Source organism: Amblyomma americanum, chromosome 6 (genome assembly GCF_052857255.1).
Source record: "Amblyomma americanum isolate KBUSLIRL-KWMA chromosome 6, ASM5285725v1, whole genome shotgun sequence".
NCBI classification, from domain to species: domain Eukaryota; kingdom Metazoa; phylum Arthropoda; class Arachnida; order Ixodida; family Ixodidae; genus Amblyomma; species Amblyomma americanum.
This window is the reverse complement of record NC_135502.1, coordinates 41,129,995-41,150,978: the sequence shown is the minus strand read 5'-3', so window position 1 is coordinate 41,150,978 and position 20,984 is coordinate 41,129,995. Positions and strand designations below refer to the sequence as shown.

The following is a 20,984-nucleotide window of genomic DNA, read 5'->3' as shown; positions in this document are numbered from 1 at the left end:
ATGATGTGACAGAAGGAACTCTTCCTCGCCTTCTTTTGTTTGTTGTTTTCCTTTCCGGTATTGATTGCGAGGAACGCAATAAACCTGCAGTTGCAAGTCAGCGCTGCGTGTGTGCGTGCCTTAATTCTTTCTCTATCCCGTGTAAGCGCGCTGTTTTTCGGTGATATTATGTACCAACTGGCCCGGCAACTATCCTTAATGCTGTTTTCTCGAACCATTGGGTTGAATTAGAATAGGACAATCGAATTTGGATGTCCATTTATTGGGATCCCATGACCGAGTTAGCCATGGACCTTTGGGTGTCGTTGTTAAAGTACCTGCCTAGCCATATTTAGGTCGCGCAAGACCGCGAGAAAGAAAATCATGGAGGAAGGAAAACTCCTCCATGAAGAAAATGAAGCCTGATATAATGCGCAGCATATCTGGCGCACGTCCGTACGACGACGAATCCTCATTTCTTTGCTTTGTTTTGCTTTTCTAAACGAAGTGTACTACATGGCAATAGAGACCCGCACCACAGACGATTATCACTAACGTTTTATATCAACACTTATTTTTACTTCTTTTTTTTCTATCTGCAGTAATCTTCCAAAGCCTCTATCGCCTCTATTTCCGTGTGGCACCTAATAGCAGTAGACATCAGCGAACCTCTCTCCCTCTATCTCTCTTTTTTCCATATATCGTTGCTGCGCGCATCACTGCGTGGGCGTCTGTGCATAAAGGTGCGTGTACAGTCACTGCGCTTTCGTCTAAAATTCCCACTGTTTTGTACTCAACATCTGTTTATATTATTTTTCCTTTTTACTTGACGCAGCTCTAAGCTATGAAACTGCCAATACCAGCTGTATGGGTTTTCTCCTTCCATCGTAGCTGATCTAACGCTCCGATCGAGAAAAAACGTCAACGCGCGAAACCACCGTCGAAACCACACAACTGCGCACCTGCGAGCTTTCTTGAGCTGAAATAAATTTTGTGCGTGTGTGTGTTTTCTTTTTATATCAGCTTTGCATAGGCGTACAGTGGCATGTAACAATTTTCTCTACCATGAAATGAAACCAACGCGACCGACCTTTTTTTTCTTTTGTTCACTTGCCTCGTTTCTAGGCGCAGCCTTCGAAAAACAGGACAGTCCCTTGACAAATCTGCAGAAAAATGAACAGCATGGATGCCAAAGGAGACTCGGTTAACTTGGATTTAGCCCAACTTACTGGAGAAATTGTTGCCGCAGTGGACGAAGAACAGACGAGGTACGTAATATGGGTTCTTAAATCGGCGTTAAATTGCCGCACTTCGGCATTTTTACATTACCTGTTTTCTCCTTAAACTTTTAAAGCAATCCAATGTATTTTAAGAAGTATGACAGTATCTTCAATATAGCCAGCGTTCGACGCTCTATCTTCTCATGCATTCAATCTCTTGAGCACCACTTAAAATGTTTTTGCCACGTCACTATGGCCTTGAATAAAGGCATTTCACAGTGATCGTGGCATACTAATACGGCTCATGCAAGCTCTGACGGCTGCCTGAGGCGCACACCAGCCGCTTAATTTATTATTATTAAGCCGAACTGTTTCCTTTATCTATCGCGACTTTCCTTGTTTTATGCCTATAGTGCCATATATTTGTGCGTGTAGAACATGTACAGCTTAATTGTATCTGAGTATAGGAAAGAACCAAGGTGCAGAGTTATACTGGCGTACTCAAACGCAGAGACCAAAAACTTGTGAGCTTGTATTAGATCTACAGGAACATTGTGCACATTTAAGGCGACATCTGAGGTGTATTTTGGGCTCTACAGTAACTTAATATTTAATAAAGGGAAAAGTTTATTTATACTCTATAGCTGATATATACATGCATCCATTTCAGTGAATGTTTATTTCATTGTTTTATGTGCTTAGGGTTTTGACAGTGCTTACAACAATAAATCAGTCGTTATTAGTACAGTATCATCTTATAAATGCCTAGGAGCACACATTACATCATCACTACCATGGACAACACAGATTTGCACTATCTGCTCCAAGGCGAGGCAGGGATTGTGAATCGTGCTGCCTGTTTCATTACTTCACAATACTAAAAAAATACCACTGTCACTTTACTAAAACGATTCCTCGACCTTCCAACGCTTGCAGCCCATTGCACATTTTCACGCCTATGCATTGTTCACTTTTCTATTATTGTTTTCCAAGACATTCCTTGCTGAAGCCACTCTCGGGAATGTAATCCCACTTACGTTACCCTATTGCGCGCATTGAAGCCCACATCTCTGCCATGAGCAGTTCCTGATGCCATAGTGCTTTGGAGTGGCCATCCTGACAACATAATCACATGCTCTGACCACCGTCTATTCCGCAACAAACTGGCTAGTCAGTTTTCATAACCTCAGCGACCTGTTCTTCCTCGTCACACATTGCCGAACACTGCAGACCTGTTCAAACCATACTGCGATGTTGAAGTGCCAACTGTATCTTGATTTAAATTGTTTGAAAGCCTGTTTTTGCATAGTTCCTTACTTTTTATAGTTTTTATAATTTTAAAGTTAGTCTTTATTTTCGACAGCATTTTGGATGTATGTTACTGTGTTCTTTTCTTTCCCTGTGTCTTTTCCATTTGTTCTGCCACTACTCCCAACCTATATGCGCATCCCCCCTTATGTAATGTCTCTGGGCATTTAAAGGACAAGGAAATGAAATGAAAAGAAGTGAAACTTTATTTAAGTAGTGTGGAAAGCTGGGTGAGTTGGATAGGAGTCATCTTCAAAGAAGTGCGAAAAACAAGTGCACAGGAGGAGGGACAACACTTCACCAGTGCTTTCTAACAACTGAACCTTAATTTCAAGAGCACAGGTATATAAACCCACCACAAGAAACGCATACCAAAAAGCTAAAAAGTAGAGGAAACAGAAATGGGCTCAAGCAAAAGGGGCATCGCGTGGCAGTTTATCTTGGTGTCTTATTTAGATGGCTGTTGTTCAAAAATAGGACTAGTCACATTTGCAATAATGTACTATGATATGTAATGGCCCTTATTCCAATAGCAATGTCTGCTGTTCTTAAAGATGCACATTCACACAATCTCCAGTCTGACCTATGTTGTCCGACAAGACATTGCAAATTCATACACAATGACTTTCTTTTAGGGGTGTGCGAATAGTGAAATTTATGAATACGAATCGAATATCTGTTCAGTGCAAAAAAAATAATATTTCAGAAAATGATAAACAAGCAAATGTTGTTGCCCTTATTTTTTCAAATAGTGTATGGCCTTTGGAACTGAAATAAACAAAACAAGACTGCCTAAGCATGTATGAAAAAATATGTGCACAGAAATGTTTACTACTTGACTAGACAGCATAACAGTATCCAACCTGTAATAAAGCCATGCAAAATGAAATCCATAAAATGACAAGACTGGCAACAAAAAATAATGTGATGCCTAGTAAAATTGCTTTAATTCTTCATTCAAGGGACAGAAAGAAATGCCTGGGTTATCCAACAAAAGTCTATTTGTAAAATGCCCCACGGCCCTCGAAAAAAAAAAAGGACGTGCCGAAAATGTGAAAATGTGGTAAAGCCTTATGTGGCTTGTATTTATTGAACCAACATCCTGTACTTATGTGCTCTTAGTTCTTTTTAGGGGCTTCTAAGATCAAGAATAATATTGTTACGGGGATGTTACGGCGGTAAGTCTATATTGGCGGCTGCTCTGAGATGGCCAGCACTCAGCTCAGAACCGAGCGCCCAGCTACCAACTGTCAACATCGTCGTCGTTCAGCGCACCGCCACTTCTTCGTTCATGATTCGTCCACTTGTAACACTATCCCCCTCGGCTGAAGGCAACGTCCCGGTGCGTGTTAGGCGTGCGATGTCGATGGTGGGTGATAGGGCTTGAGGCGAGCTACATGAACGACTTCGGACTTCAGTGGAGCGAACGTCGACTTTGGGTGCAGCGGCGTGATTTCATACGTTACGTCGGTCACTGCCCGTAATACACGATAAGGACCTGTGTAGCGCGGCAGAAGTTTTTCACATAACCCCACACGACGGGATGGGAGCCACAGCAAGACGAGAGATCCGGCAGGGTATCGCACATCACGGTGCAGGCCATCGTAGCGGTGTTTTTGAGCCTCTTGGGAGGCGGAGAACTTGTGTCGAGCAACCTGGCGGGCAGCGTCTGCTCGGGCGATAGCGTCACGCGCATATGTAGTGACAGGGCCAGCTGTGGGCAGCAGAGGGTCGAAGGGCAGTAAGGGGTCTCGTCCAAAGAGAAGATAGAAGGGCGAGTAACCAGCGGTATCATGGCGCGAAGAGTTGTAGGCGAAGGTGACAAAAGGCAAGCTTATGTCCCAGTCCCGGTGGTCGTCGGATACGTACATGGCGAGCATGTCTGTCAGCGTGCGGTTGAGACGCTCCGTAAGGCCGTTCGTCTGAGGATGATAAGCAGTGGTGAACTTGTGACGAACGGAGCACGAACGAAGGATTTCGTCAACAACTCGGGAAAGGAAGCAGCGGCCACGGTCGGTAAGGAGTTGACGGGGAGCGCCATGGTGTAATATGACGTCGTGCAGAAGGAAGTCAGCGACGTCAGTGGCGCAGCTGGTTGGAATGGCGCGAGTGATCACGTACCGCGTGGCATAATTGGTGGCGACAGCAATCCACTTGTTCCCCGTGGAGGACTCCGGGAAGGGCCCAAGTAAATCTAGCCCAACACGAGAAAACGGGGCGGTCGGGATGGGGATCGGCTGCAGGTGTCCAGACGGCAGGACAGCGGGCTTCTTTCGGCGCTGACAGATGTCGCAAGCGGCGACGTAGCGTTGGACGGAGCGGTACAGACCAGGCCAGAAGAAACGCCGGCGCACGCGGTCGTACGTACGGGAGACACCAAGATGACCAGCCGTAGGTGCGTCATGCAGTTGTTCGAGGATAGTGGACCGTAGGTGGCGGGGAACAACGAGCAAGTGCTCAGCGCCATCAGGTCGCATGTTGCGGCGGTACAGCGTGTTCCCGTCCAGCAAAAACCGGGCCAGAGAAGTGTCGCGGCGGTCGGTGCTGAGGCGGTCGATGAGAGAGGTGAGGGTGGGATCCAAACGCTGTTCGTCGGCAATGTGGGAGAGGTCGGATATGGAGAGGACACAGGCATCTTACTCACAGTCTGTAGAAGGAGGATCGACGGGATAGCGGGACAGGCAGTCTGCATCTTGATGGAGGCGACCGGACTTGTGAACCACGGAAAAGGTGTATTCTTGCAATCGCAATGCCCACCGGCCAAGACGGCCAGTAGGGTCCTTTAGAGATGAGAGCCAACACAGGGCGTGGTGGTCGGTTATAACAGTGAATGGGCGGCCGAACAAGTATGTGCGGAATTTTCCAATGGCCCAAACAAGAGCCAGGCACTCGCGTTCTGTGATGGAGTAATTCTTCTCGGCGGAAGAAAGAAGACGGCTGGCGTACGCAATGACGCAGTGCTGGCCGCGTTGTCGCTGAGCAAGGATGGCGCCAATTCCGTGACCACTGGCATCGGTGCGAAGTTCAGTCGGGGCAGACGGGTTGAAATGGGCCAATACAGGAGGGTTGGTGAGGACGGCGATAAGGCTAGAGAATGCAGTAGCCTGCTCTGGTCCCCAGGAAAAAGGAACGCCTTTCTGCAACAGATTGGTGAGAGGGCGAGCGACGGCTGCGAAGTTCGGGACGAACCGGCGAAAGTAGGAACAGAGACCGATGAAGCTGCGGACATCACTGGGCGAGCGGGGACAGGGAAAAGCACTGACGGCACGAACTTTATCAGGGTCAGGTTGTATGCCACTCGCATTCACCAAATGGCCGAGGATTTTGAGTTCGCAGCGGCCGAAAGTACATTTTTTTTAGTTGAGTTGAAGACCTGCGCGGCGGAAAAGTGCCAAGATGGACGAAAGGCGAAGCAGGTGGGTTTCAAAAGAGGGCGAGAAAACAATTACATCATCTAAGTAACAAAGGCAGGTCGTCCACTTGAAGCCCCGGAGTAACGAGTCCATCATCCGTTCAAATGTGGCAGGGGCGTTACAAAGGCCGAAGGGCATGACCTTATAATGGTAAAGGCCATCAGGGGTGACGAAAGCTGTTTTCTCGCGGTCTCTTGCGTCAACAGAGATTTGCCAATACCCGCTACGAAGGTCGATGGAAGAAAAGTAGCGGGCGCCATGTAAACAGTCCAGGGCATCATCTATGCGCGGAAGGGGATAGACGTCTTTCTTCGTGACCTTGTTGAGATGACGATAGTCGACGCAAAACCGCCAAGTTTGGTCTTTCTTTTTCACGAGCACGACAGGAGATGCCCAAGGGCTGTTTGAAGGCTCGATGATATCGTTGGCCAACATCTTGTCCACCTCCCGCTGGATGATCTGGCGCTCTGGTAGCGACACACGACAAGGCCTCCGGTGTATAGGTCTGGCATCGCCGGTGTCAATGCGGTGAGTCACTACCGATGTTTGACCCAGAGGAGCAGAAGCGAAGTCAAAAATGTCGGAGTAGGACACTAAAAGGTTATGAAGATCCTGTGCATGCTCGGGGCTCAGGTCAGAAGCAATCATCGCAGAAATGGATTGCGGAACGTTGGCCGGATGTCGGCCGCTTGAGAGACAGTAGAAGGCGGTCCAGGTGAGAGAGCAGTGACGGTACAGTCGGTGAGAGAAGACAAAGTAGCAAGCGATATGCCTGCAGGAAGAACTTGTGGTGAGAAGCTGAAGTTGAGGACAGGAAGGGAGGTGCTATTCTTGGTGACGGTCACGATGAGGTGCGGAAGAACAACATTGCGGGAGAGAACGACATCGGCGAGTGGACAGGCAAGATAATCCCCATCAGGAACGGCAGGAAATGGGGACATAGGCAGATAAACGGCAGAGTCGGGGGGGCAGGCGAGCGTATTCGGTGGAGCGAAGGCGGGGCGTGGAGCTTGAGGGTGTGTCGGCTGAGCTGAGAGGTAGGTCCAATCGTAGAAGGCCGCTGGAGCAGTCGATAAGGGCAGAGTGAGCGGTTAGATAGTCTAGACCAAGGATCACATTGTGAGGGCAGTGTTCGAGGACGGTGAACAAAACTGGGATGTGACGATTGGCAAGAGTGACGCGGGCAGTGCACAGGCCAGTGACGGCAGCAGTGCTGCCATCGGCAACGCGAACGGTGGGCGAAGCGGCAGGGGTCTGAACTTTTTTGAGGCGATGGCAAAAGGATGAGCTAAGAACCGAGACTTGGGCACCAGTGTCAATGAGGGCAGAAACAGGAACACTGTCCACAAAAACGTCGAGCAGATTACAGGGCGAAGGCTGGGTCAGTAGAGGATTTTCAGGTCGGGGCACCAATGCAGCATCACCTCCGGAAGCTGCACTGGCTAGTTTCCCACGAAGCGGCCTGCAGAGGACGGTGAGTAACTGCGGTGCGGAAGAGGTGAGCGGGAACGGTGGGCTGTCGGGGAGGGAGAGCGGCTGGTTCTACGAGGAGGCGGTGTGGACTCGGCGCTGGGTGGGTCATTCCGAGGCGTGAAGCGACGGGGTCCATAGTCATAACGGCGGTCGACGTAGGGCAAAGGTCGGGGAGGTGCGGACCAACAGCTGCGGCAGTGGCGGGAGATGTGGCCTACGCGCGAGCACGTAAAGCAGATCGGCCGGTCGTCAGGGGTACGCCACTCATCCGGATTGCGATACCTTGTGTAACTTGGGACGAAGGTGTTGCGGGCCGTAGCAGTAGCGACCACGGGAGAGATGGGGCTCGCACTCCGAGGTTCGACGGGACGATGGCTGGAGGGCATGCCCAAGTTGGCGACCTCCTGGCGGACGACAGCTTGAATAAGGGATATTGTGGCCAGGGTGTTGTCCGACAAGGGCGCGTTGGGCGTAACAGGAACCAGCGCCTCCAGTTCACGGCGCACGATGCGAGTCACGTTGTCGGGGTTGGAAGGCTGCCTTAGTGTCGGCAGATCCTCGCACGTGGAACTGGCAGCTGTGTTAGGCAGGCAGTCGAAGCGGTGTGCAATGCGCCGGTGCTTGGCCTGCTCGAAGCGTCGACACACCTGCAGAACGGAGTCAACCGTAGAGCAGTCCCGGCATAGAAGAAGGTGGAAGGCATCGTCGGCAATGCCTTTAAGAATGTGGCCTACCTTATCGTCTTCGGTCATGTTGGGATCGACCTTTCGGCACAGTGCCAAGACGTCTTGAATGTATGTAATATATGATTCAGTGGCCGTTTGGGCGCGAGCTGCAAGTTCTTTTTTGGCAGCAAGCTGACGGCCAACTGGTTTCCCAAACAGGCCGCGGAGCTTTTGCTTGCAGGCATCCCACGTGGCAATCTCTTCTTCGTGGGTTTCGAACCAGACGCGTGCGGTGCCGGCGAGATAAAATATTACATTGGCCAGCATCAGCGTGGCGTCCCACCTGTTGTGCTGGCTAACACGCTCATAAAGCGAGAGCCAGTCCTCGACGTCCACGCCATCTGTACCGCAGAATGTGCCCGGGTCGCGAGGGTGGGCTACGACGACAGTTGGCGTGGCAGGCGCAGACGGAGGGGCCGGGTCGGTAGTCATCTCGCCGGTTCGTCTCGTCGGCTCGTCGGGTCGTCGGCATGTCGGCTCGAACCCGCGACCTCCACCAAAAGATGTTACGGGGATGTTACAGCGGTAAGTCTATATTGGCGGCTGCTCTGAGATGGCCAGCACTCAGCTCAGAACCGAGCGCCCAGCTACCAACTGTCAACGTCGTCGTCGTTCAGTGCACCGCCACTTCTTCGTTCATGATTCGTCCACTTGTAACAATATCACCAAGCCCACCAACTAATTGAGATGGAAAAGGATTTTTTAAAAACAACTTTATCTTTTCACATTCTGGTATTTCTGCCTGCACAGAAGTGCACACATGCTGCTCATCACTGCCAGTTTTTCAACAAGCACATCTATCGGGAAGTTTCTGCTGCTGGGGCCATTATTGGTTAATTTGGTAGATTGAAGCCAATTAGGACACATCTAAGTGCATAAGCCTCAAGGCTTTGATACAATGCATTATTTAAACTTTTCATAAAGCTCAATTTGTAAATGTAGAAGGCACAGATAAACATATGGAGCGATGGTAACTGTTGAATGAGTCAGCACACACAGGTAGCGTTATGGCATGGCTTTTTTATGCATTTTACCACGAGAGACATTATCTAGTCTGCATTAAAAATGATTTTATGCTCTCAGTAAGTATCTTTTCGTTTCATACAATTAGCCCTACGTCTACTTTTGTTCGAGCCATTGTGTGTTTAGTTTGTTGAACTGTTTTTATGTTACTTGATCTTTAATGCTTGCTACATCGTGCATTTAATTCAATTCTTTCATCAGCAAACCTGGCCTGTTGCCAACAAGTCCTGCAGCTGCAAAGCAATGGTTGTCTCAGAAGAAGCAGACCATTCGGCCATGGAAGCAGTTTGTCAACTTCAACCGATTCAGCGTTCCAAAGAACATTAGCGATGCATCTACCAGGGTCATCCGTAACGTGGAGCACTTTCAGAGCAACTATCTCTTCGTCTTCATTGGTCTGATCGTGTACTGCATGTGAGTAGACTGTGTTGGCACATTATGGATTGTGGGAGAATGCAGCATTCGTCATAATGTTATGCTTCTTTCAGCTCTTTTGCATCATGTCCTTTGTTTAGCCAGAACCATAAAATTCTGATATTTGCACAGTGCAAGAAGCAAAGCAGAATTAAAGGGGCATAAACACAAAGTTTCAGCATGTCACTGTTTCTGCCTGGAAAAATCTTCACTCTCATAGTAATCATGAAATGAACTCGGAAATCCAGAGTGGTGTGTGAGTATTTACAAGCCATATTTTTTTGGTTGGTGCCAGCGCACAGCTCCTGCCTGATTTCACATTTGGCCTACTGCAGCATCGGTGATCACATGGCTTAAAAACGAGGAGAAATTTGTCCTTCACCCCGATCCTCTAACGCTTTCCAGTAAGCAGTCTTCCAGGTTCTGCATTGCTGATTGTTCACATATGGATAAATACTATGGTGGGGCAGGAAAAAGAAAGAATAGTTACTTATGCTCCGCTTTGTGCCTGGTATTGAAACCTGCAGGGGTGGCTGGAAGACACCCCTGTATGTTGAGGAAAGAAATGCCTCTTACTGTTTTGAAATATCTTGTCAGTTCCCCTATAATGCTGTAGGATGGTATCATGGCCCTGCTTTTACAAAAGACTTCTGCCAGCTGATTGTGAAGTTTGGCTGCATTTAAGCTCATGGATTAATCTACAAGCCCTAGCATGGTTAATCTTAGCACGGTCACATTTGCAGCAGATTTCCCGCTATCATGAGCTGTCTTTTTTACTTGAACAGAAACCTGTGCTTGGGATATTTCAGACAAAACAACCTCTCCTATTGGCTGGCAAGCTACTGTAATGCCTTTGGTCTTCTCTTTCCCTTCTGTTAGTTCATCCCTTTCGTGTTTGCAAATCACAATTGCCAGTACGATCTGGCTCTTGTACATGGCTGCACATGATGCCTGCGTGCAAACTGGGCAGTTTTTATATTTTTGTTTGCTTGGATGTTTTACAAAAATACAATAGGACCTTTCGGTTTTGGGTAAAACCCGATTTTACTCTATGTTAGCATCCCGAGCAAATTTCTTAAAAATGGGGTCAAACCCAATTTCTGTCTGAAATTAAGCCTTCCAGGAAACTTAGTTTACATGCAGACAAAGCTGAGGACACCGCAAGAAGAGTAGCGGACATCCTGTGCAAACATCCGGAGGGGTGTTTTCAGTCAAGCGATCATTTTAAATTTCTTTCATTTGTCAAGCGATCATTTTAAATTTCTTTCAAAGTTTTTTATTTATGTCAGCTCTTAATTTTAGGCCATGTTCGAACTGTACGTTTCGTAAACGAGAAGCAAAAGCGTCAGTATTGACCAGATGTCTTATTGACATCACTGTATCAAGTGCTACCCTTGCTAAAGGCATCCTGCTTCAAGGCTCTTCCGCGCTTAAAATGATCGCATTGACATTGAATAAATGTTGTCGCAATGTACAAACACAGGTGGATAGGTGTTTCACGGACATAAAAGCGCTGCACAGGGGATGACAATCTGCACAGTGAAATGATTACAGTGAACAAGAAAAAAAAATCATTTTTTTAGAAGGTTTGCAGTGCAACCTGCTATTTTCATGTTGCTTACAGAACAGTGTACAAACAAAATAGAGCATACTGGAAAAATTGCAGCGCAGCAGTAACAAATACGAGACGAGAAGGACGCAAACACAAGCGCTGACTAACAACTGTGATTTTATTGCTCTGAGCCAGCCTATATAAGAACTAGGTACAAAACAACAAAACAGAAACCAACACATCACCTCACGCATTCGTGGCACGATTATCGGAATTGTCTCCCGTTCCTCCAATCTTTCGTCCTATCATTGGCGTTCAGAAATGACATTTCTTTTTCACTAAGGCACACAGAGGGGTTGCTGACACACTTATCTGCGCATTTTGATATCGCCAGAGCTTCTGCTATCAACCTCGTGGTGGTGTCCCGACACTTACGAAGAATAACTGTGCTTTCAAGGGCAGGGGTGCAGCCTTTGCACTGGCTACAGTGTAAGGCGAGTTCCCCTGAGTTTGGGTCCCTTAGGTTCCTTTTGTGCTCTTGTAGCCTTGTGTTCAGACATCTCCCTGTTTGGCCTATATAGATGCTGCCGCACGACAGGGGAATTGAATATACGACATCTTTTTCGCAATCGACGAGACGCGGACGGTGCCTCGTCATGCAGTCGGGCTCACGTTCGGTGTCAGAATTTACTCCTCTGCACAACTGATGCAGTTTCTTCGGGGCCGAGAAGAAAATATCAATTCCCGCTCTGTTTCCTATCCTTTTCAGTTTGTGTGATACTGCATGTAGGTATGGTATCACAGCTGCCTTTGTTCGACGTTCATTTGTGGTGGGCCCATTTCGCGATTGTTTCAGTATGCCCTCTGCAACAGCAATTAGGAGATGCGCTGGATATCCGGCTTGCTCAAGACGACCCACTTGGCTTCGAAAGGCTTCCTCTTTACGGTGCCCACATGTTTTCTCAAGAGCGCTCACAAAGCACGACTTCACAATGGCCCTCTTCACAAGCTTTGAGTGCGCTGAGGCATACGGGAGGACTGGTTTTTCACCCCTCGGCTCACAGGCCCAGCAAACGTGATCAGAGCCAAAGTACAGTCCTAAATCTAAGAACCTAATGTGGCCGTTGGCTGGCCGCTCATGAGTCACCTCCAACGGTCGAAGACACTCTGAAAACATTGTCAAAACTTCGGGCACTCGCGTATTCGCACAACCGTTTTCGTCGTTCAAGATTACGAGAAAATCGTCTACAAACCTAAACACTTCGTCTATGCCAAACTCAGCGCATCGTTCCCGTATCTTGCGGTCTCGGACACCAAGGCATATATCGCTTAGTACGGGAGCGACACAAGAACCAATGCAAATCCCGTTTCTTTGAGAGACAATGTGGTCTTCGAACTGTGCAAAGGTGGAATTCAGGTAAGTGTCCAGCAGCTCCAAGAAGCTACTGACAGCCACGCCTGAAGCATTTTTGAAATTTGACGGCACCATGGGCCTCGATACAATCTCTGACATCGCTTAACAGGTCGTCATGCGGGAGGGAATAGTACAAGTCTTTTATGTCCACAGATATGGCAGTAAAACTACCTCCACGCCTATCTTTTAAGTAGTCAATCACCTGCTCGGAGCCTTTCACCTGAAAAGGGTCGTCAATATCGAGCACGTTTAGATGAGTCTGGAGAAACTTTCCTAGATTTTTCTGCCATGCCCCGTTCTCCGAAACACTCAAAGCTTGTGAAGAGGGCCATTGTGAAGTCTTGCTTTGTGAGCGCTCTTGAGAAAACATGTGGGCACCGTAAAGAGGAAGCCTTTCGAAGCCAAGTGGGTCGTCTTGAGCAAGCCGGATATCCAGCGCATCTCCTAATTGCTGTTGCAGAGGGCATACTGAAACAATCGCGAAATGGGCCCACCACAAATGAACGTCGAACAAAGGCAGCTGTGATACCATACCTACATGCAGTATCACACAAACTGAAAAGGATAGGAAACAGAGCGGGAATTGATATTTTCTTCTCGGCCCCGAAGAAACTGCATCAGTTGTGCAGAGGAGTAAATTCTGACACCGAACGTGAGCCCGACTGCATGACGAGGCACCGTCCGCGTCTCGTCGATTGCGAAAAAGATGTCGTATATTCAATTCCCCTGTCGTGCGGCAGCATCTATATAGGCCAAACAGGGAGATGTCTGAACACAAGGCTACAAGAGCACAAAAGGAACCTAAGGGACCCAAACTCAGGGGAACTCGCCTTACACTGTAGCCAGTGCAAAGGCTGCACCCCTGCCCTTGAAAGCACAGTTATTCTTCGTAAGTGTCGGGACACCACCACGAGGTTGATAGCAGAAGCTCTGGCGATATCAAAATGCGCAGATAAGTGTGTCAGCAACCCCTCTGTGTGCCTTAGTGAAAAAGAAATGTCATTTCTGAACGCCAATGATAGGACGAAAGATTGGAGGAACGGGAGACAATTCCGATAATCGTGCCACGAATGCGTGAGGTGATGTGTTGGTTTCTGTTTTGTTGTTTTGTACCTAGTTCTTATATAGGCTGGCTCAGAGCAATAAAATCACAGTTGTTAGTCAGCGCTTGTGTTTGCGTCCTTCTCGTCTCGTATTTGTTACTGCTGCGCTGCAATTTTTCCAGTATGCAGAACCAACTAGCCAGTCACTATGTTTTAAGCAAAATAGAGCATTTTGTGTTCTGCACAAAAACGAGCCATTATAGTAAAATTTATTGTCTTCTGCTACAAACTATGACCCAATAAAACCCAAATTATGGGACCTGTTGCTGAATAACCCAATTTATATCCGAATATAACATAGCAAAATATCACCTGATTTTTACCCCCAAATTGCGAAAATAAAATAAAATAAAACCCGAAAACGAAGGACACTAAATACAAAGTGCTGAGGTGGGGGCTGGTTATGTTGATCACCCACATATTAGCAGTGTGTTGCTTTTAAATATCTCCAAATACTAGTGAAGGTAAAGAAACGTCTTTAAAACTCAGCTGTCCTCTCTGATTTCAGACTGACCTCACCTCTTTTGCTTATTGCCATCGTTGCTGGGATGGGAGGTGCATACATTATTCGTCTGAAAAGTTCTGAAGGCAAACTCAAGCTGTTCAGTGAGTGATTCATTATTGCACCTTGGTTTCATTATCCTATGAAGCATCATTTTTGTCTGTGCAATATCATTTTTGGGATGATCTCTGGATAAGTCAGCCATGGTGGTTTTACAATCTAGTTAGATTCATTGGCTCTAGCATTTGGCTGCTGAGCAAAGTTTCTGTATTCAGGACCTGCTGCAGTGGGTGCATTTTGTTAGTGGCAGAATGCAAAAACCCTGTTGTACTTAGATATCAGTGAATGCTAGACAGTTCCAGGTGGTCAAAATTAATACAGAGCCCTTAAAGCGACACTGAGGAGAGCTCTATCGATTTTTTTTTTGTTAGCAAAATCTGATGGTTCGGCATTTCATGGCTTCGTTGCCGCTTGTCCGGCCGCGAAAGATGCATTTATTTCAAAGAAATTTGGATTCGAAGATGAAGAAGTTTTTCCCGCCGCTCTGATCCAAACTCCGGGAACTCTTATGACGCCACGGCAACTCTTATGACGTCTCAGAACGGAGTGACGTGACACGTGACGTAAACGCAGACTCCGTGATTTCTGACGGCTAGCGGTGCGGTGCGCAACCTTCCTTTGCTAGCCTCAGAGATTCACGACGTCCATGAAGTAAGGAAAATTCCTCCAAGGTGGCGCCTCTTGTCCTAAGCGGTGCGATGCGCAACCTTCCTTTGCTAGCCTCAGAGATTCACGACGTCCATGAAGTAAGGAAAATTCCTCCAAGGTGGCGCTTCTTGTCCTAGGAAGTCATCACGCTTGTACTTGCGAGATTGGCCTGTGGCGGCGATACCTGTATTTTGGTTCTTGCTATTTTCTACATTACAAGAGCTTTGTTTTCAGTAACAGTGGCGTTTTTGTGATCAGGAGCTGCTATTCTATCGATACAAGCCAACTTCAATTTCTCCTCAGTGTCCCTTTAACTATGGCCTGGCTCATAGTCCATCGTATTCCTTTTGCTTTTGAAAATCTATCGATTTCCAACGATAATCACGAGAAAGCATTATTGGAAAACAGTGCTACATGGACGTTAAAAAAAGTTGGGCAGGGACACTGAAGACTGCTTAAGTGTGAGAATGCGAAAGCATCAAAATGCTGAGTCATGCTACGTTGCAATGACTGTGAGTCATGACTGTGACTACGGGGCACGACTATGCACACTTTTTACAAATTCTATACACCTTAGATTATGTTACTTGAAAAGTGTCAAGTCATGCTGTGTTGCAGAAGTGCAAGTCTTGCTATGTTGCAGAATGATTATGAGTCATGACTATGACTAAGCATCATGACTATGTATACTTTTTAGAAACTCTATACACCTTGCATTATGTTACTTGTAAAGTGCTGTGTCATAATGTGTTGCAGAATGACTACAAGTAATGACTTTCACAAGGTCATATGTTATTTTTCATTATTCATGACTAAACATGTTTGCTTATGTTTTGTGACATTGTATGTACACTGCCCTTCTGACATCCTCCGAATTTTGTGCCATAGTCTGCGGATGCTGGCTTTGTGCTAATGGGACATATAATTCTTCTGCATTAATAAGGCAAATGGCGTCTCAGTTGGTCCTGTTTGCCTTTCATGCAAATGTCCCCGTGGTGTCTTGTTGTCAAATAATAGATGTGTAACAACTAGGTCAACTTTCAGCCATGTTACATATGAAAGCACTCTGGCTATCCTTTGTTTCTTGTAATTCTGTGCCAAGTATGAATGGGGATGTGTCTACTGCTTAACTTCACTTCATGCCATGATTTGCATAATTCATATGTCTGGCTTTCTTTTTTTTATTTTTGCAGATAAGGAACTCACGCTGGTGCAGCAGTACTGTATACTGGGCATGCTTTGTTTTCCAATATTTTATGTAGCTGGGGCTGGATCTGCCGTCTTCTGGGTTCTTGGTGAGAAACTAAAGAAAAACATTGCTGAGCATGTGTGGCTGTTTGCCTGTTCCTTGGCTCTTTCTTTTTTGCTTGAAGGTCCATATGTAGTGCTGTGTCAAAAATTTGCCACAATTGTTTTTTGAGTAGGTTGCCAAGAAGGAGATTTAGCGCTGGTCAAACTTTTTTTGCCAATTGTACACAGAGTATATAGAACGGTTTTTATTGCACGACTAGTACACTGATATGGATGACACTTCTTGTGTTCAAAATGCATGACTGATGGAAGCGCAATTTTAAGCATAATTCCCAATGGCTGCAAAATTTTTTAATTTTCAAACTTTATACTTTTCTATTTCATAAGTGCTTGCAAACACATCAAAATTTTATGAAGACGCATTACAGAGCTGAAAGCAGGCTCACCCCCCCACACACACACACATACACGCACACTGAAATTGCAGCACATGGGAAACTGTTGCATTAATTACGGTAGGTTTGTGGCTGCCCTTATTATGAAAGATAGATTTAATGGTGTGCATAAAAAATTTATTCAGGTATAAATTAAAAAATTTTCTTCATTGCAGATCATCACAGTATCGCTAATAGGCCTGTTTTTAATGACATAAAGAAAAAAAAATGTGTTGCTTTTTAAGGAAAAAAATCTGATTGGCAACGTTTTAGTGACTTGTAAAGAAATTGGCAAAAAAATTAAATATATTCAGTCAGAAAAGAGAATAAAAAATGTAGACTATATGTTTTATGCATTACTATGTCAGAAACTAGGCCTGTACAAATACTCGATGATTTCCAGTATTCAGTTGAATAGTAAAATGAGCTATATTAAGGACAACACGGCAGAATAAAAAATGTAGACTATATGTTTTATGCATTACTATGTCAGAAACTAGGCCTGTACAAATACTCGATGATTTCCAGTATTCAGTTGAATAGTAAAATGAGCTATATTAAGGACAACACGGCAAGCTATGGAAAGGAAAGTGATAAGTGTACCCGAAGAGGGCAGAGTGGGTGAGGGAACAAATGCAGGTTAATGACATCTTTGTCAAAATCAAGAGCAAGAAATGGGCTTGAGCAGGGCATGTAATGCGAAGGCAAGATAGCCGCTGGTCCTTAAGGGTACCGGAGTGAATTCCAAGAGAAGCCACGAATAAGAGCGGGCGGAAGAAGGTTAGGTGGGTGGATGAGATTAAGAAGATTTGGGGGATGGGTGGCCACAGCTGGCACAGTACAGGGTTAACTGGATATATATAGGAGAGGCCTCTGCCCTGCAGTGGGCACAGGCAGGCTGCTGCTGCTGCTGCTGATGCATTGGGCTTAGTCGGGCTGATGATGATGATGAATATCATAATCATCATTATCATCACCAGCAGCAGCAGCCTGACTACGCCCACTGCAGGGCAGAGGCCTCTCCCATGTCTTTCTGATTATCCCTGTCCTTTGCCAGCTGAGGCCGCCGCATTGGCACTTGAAATCGTGAACTATTAATATCAAGCGATTATCGTTTCTGGAACGTTTGCTTGTGTGGTTTTGGTTCGGCGTACCTCCGCTGGGACAGCACTGCGGCGCGCGTGCAGCAGAAGCCATGGACAGTTTCTAAGCGTATACGCCGCGTGCCTGCGCAAGCATGCCGGAGCCGGCCTGCACATGCGTGCGGCAGCAGCAGGAGCACCAAGGTCTGCACCAAGCCACTCTTCTCCGTGTAAACGCGCCACTGCCGTGCGATGGCAGGTGCTGCCACTGGTGGGGCTCATGTGACACAGGTTGCTCCAATTCCTGAGCAAACTCTTGCAACTAATCATTAATTTAACTGCCGCCTGCCATGGTGGTCAGTTTGCTCACAATCAAATGGGCAAGTTATGGTGATGCCTCAAGGTCACGTGACCTAGGTGGCCACATCTAGGTTCATGATGATAAATCCAGGCGCTCACAAACGACGACACAGAGGGGACACAGCGCTTACTCGCAACTACACAAATTTTTATTCAGAGGCCTCTATATATACTACAAAAACCAAAACAAACCCAGAGTAATCGCACGCCACATGCCGAGCAGGAAAAGATTAACACGCGGTTTTCAGTCGCTCTTTCATAAAACTTATCTCTCCACCAGACAAGCCAACTGAAGGGTCACTAACACATGTATGCCCCGTTTCCGTGATATGATAGGCTTCAACTATCTCCCGCGTTACACGATCTCGGTGACGAAAAAGAACACGTTTTGGAAAAAAGGAGAGAACATTTCTTCTTGTGCTTGCTGCAGTCACGACAATGAAGTACCATATTATTTGAAGTGTTACCTTTTTCCAAATCTCCGGCATACTCCATAAGCTGCACATTCAAACAGCAAACACTCTGGCCTATGTACACTTTTCCGCGCGACATGGGGATCTTGTACAATGTGCCCACTTTGCACGCGACATACGGTGACACATGCCTGACACCACATCCTCCTTTTCTTTTCTTCGCGCCCAGCTCCGCCTTAGCTTGAATCGCAGGGCATAAAGTTGGTAGTTTTTTGGGAGCCGAAAACATGACACGAATGCCATACCTGCCAGCAACTTTCTTAATCCCGTGTGGAAGTCGGTGCACATACGGTACTACCACGGGTTTGTTGTATTCTTCTTTTTTCTTGTTTTTTTCCACGCCCTTAACCCAGCGAATAACCTTTTCGCTGGCTCTGGCGATCACGTGATTTGGATATCCGCTGTTAATCAGTCTTTCCACCTGATAATCGACACTTTCCTTGATGCGATGGTGGCAAGACTTTGATGCAGCTGACTTTAAACACGAGACCGCGATTCCATCCATCATGAGCTTCGAGTGTGCTGACGTAAAATTTAACAGGCGTTTCGTGGAACGTGGACGGTAACTCCAACAAAGATGGTCTGGTTTCTTAATCATTCGAAGATCCAGAAACTGCAACTCCCCTTCATATGGAACCTCGTGCGTGAACTTGAGGCCCATACCACTATCCTAAACAATTTCACTACGTCTATTACCCTGCGTACGAAGCTGTCACAGTTGTCGATGATGATTAAGTAGTCACCAACGTAACGAAATGCCTTCCGAAACAGGCCAGCTGAATTCAGACCTACCTTCTTGTCAACAAAGCCTAAGAACATGCTGCTAAGAGCAGGAGCTACCCTAGACCCAATGCGCACTCCAGCACGTTGCACGAAGAAGCGGTCACCGTAACCAATCACCGTGGACTTCAAATGGAATGACATAATTTCTACGAAGGATTCAAGGGACACACCGCGCCTTTCAATAAACACCTTTTCATCATTGTCACCAGTGATGCATGAATGGACGCAGCTCACTAACATGTTGTATGGCATCGAGTAGTACAGGTCCTCCACATCTATGCTGAGGCTTGTCTGGTGGAGGGATAAGTTTTATGAAAGAGCGACTGAAAACCACGTGTTAATCTTTTCCTGCTCGGCATGTGGCGTGCGATTACTCTGGGTTTGTTTTGGTTTTTGTAGTATATATAGAGGCCTCTGAATAAAAATTTGTGTAGTTGCGAGTAAGTGCTGTGTCCCCTCTGTGTCGTTGTTTGTGAGCGTATACCAACTAGCTCAGTTTTCTGCCCTGTTGCACATCTAGGTTGCATGTCTGGGGTTTTTGCTCTCACGACGCCAGCGGCGACGACTCTGGATTTTCTGCAGAATGAGTGTCTTAACGCTATCGCATTAAAGATGGCTGTAGTTGGCAAAGGACAAGGCTAGTTGGAGGGATATGGGAGAAGCTTTTGCCTTGCAGTGAATGTGATAGACTGGTAATGACAATGATGAATGACATCAGCTATAGCACAGCTCAGTCTTTGCATACCACCACATGGCACTAGGCTGCCCACTGCAGAAAATCTCATGCTTGCACTAACACTTGGAGACTGTATAGTCTGCCAGATGTTTTCTTTTCATTGCTACGCAGGTGCTTCCTTCTTCACGATTATGCTTCATGCAACAACGTATGCCATTGAGATGTCACCTCACGAGGAAAGCTACGAACTGCAACTGCAAACAGTCTAAGAGATAAACCTCGTAGCAAGCTAATGCAGGTCAGTGAGAAATGCCTTTTTTTTTTTGTCTTCACCTGTGCATGGAATCAGAAACAGCTTTCTACAGTTGTCTGGGATAACCCCTTCAGGCACTAATTGCATGTTTGAAGCTTGGAATGAGTGCGAAGATTGAAGACACAAAAGAAGCACAGAAGACAACCTCCGAGTCTTGTGTTCTTGTCTTGACCAGCCAGTGTCCTGTGTGCTTCTCTTACGTTTTCTTCCTTTAGTGCTGGTGCCAAATTTCAAAGGTGAACCACCAACTCGCCGAACTTTCTGCATTATTTGAAATTGCTAATTACAATAAAATCAGGTTAATTCGCACTCCAAGGGACTGGGAAAAGTGTCTGAATTATCTGACGATTGAATTAACGAATAGCCTTTAAGATACTGCCAAACACCATTTGCATCACTGTAAATTTATTCGGTGTGGGACTGGGTAACGCTTGTCTGCCTTCAAGATAAAACAACGCTGCAAAAATGGCTTTTTGCAGTTCATTCAAATGCTTAACTACACACACACTGTCGGGAATGTTGAAGCAGAACTGCTGTTACTTGTGTCACGTCGTGCGAGGAGACTGCACCGCTTCAGTTTCGAACAGTGCGTGAGAGTGCACAGACAGAAGTGAGGGAAACGTGTCCGCACCGGACGGCTTTCCGAGAAGGAAATGAAAAAGAAAGAAAAGGAAATGAAAAAGAAAGAATGATTCGCCTATGTTCATTTGAAACCGCACGTAAGTGTGCTCAGCTGTCAGAAAAGCGAAACCGAGACCTTGTGGCTGCTTTAATTTTC

At 46.5% G+C, this 20,984-nt stretch overlaps 1 protein-coding gene across 1 annotated transcript in view; it reads left to right on the top strand.

Annotated features, from left to right (window-relative positions):
• Positions 1-636: 636 nt before the first annotated feature.
• LOC144136670 (prenylated Rab acceptor protein 1) overlaps positions 637-20,984 on the top strand; it is a 22,434-nt gene continuing 2,086 nt past the window's right edge. The window contains exons 1-6 of the mRNA XM_077669193.1: positions 637-722; positions 1,105-1,247; positions 9,343-9,555; positions 14,133-14,230; positions 16,028-16,129; positions 20,065-20,191. Coding sequence (XP_077525319.1) covers positions 1,153-1,247; positions 9,343-9,555; positions 14,133-14,230; positions 16,028-16,129; positions 20,065-20,162 — 606 coding nt within the window. The 5' untranslated portion in view covers positions 637-722; positions 1,105-1,152 and the 3' untranslated portion in view covers positions 20,163-20,191. The remainder of the gene's footprint in view (positions 723-1,104; positions 1,248-9,342; positions 9,556-14,132; positions 14,231-16,027; positions 16,130-20,064; positions 20,192-20,984) is intronic.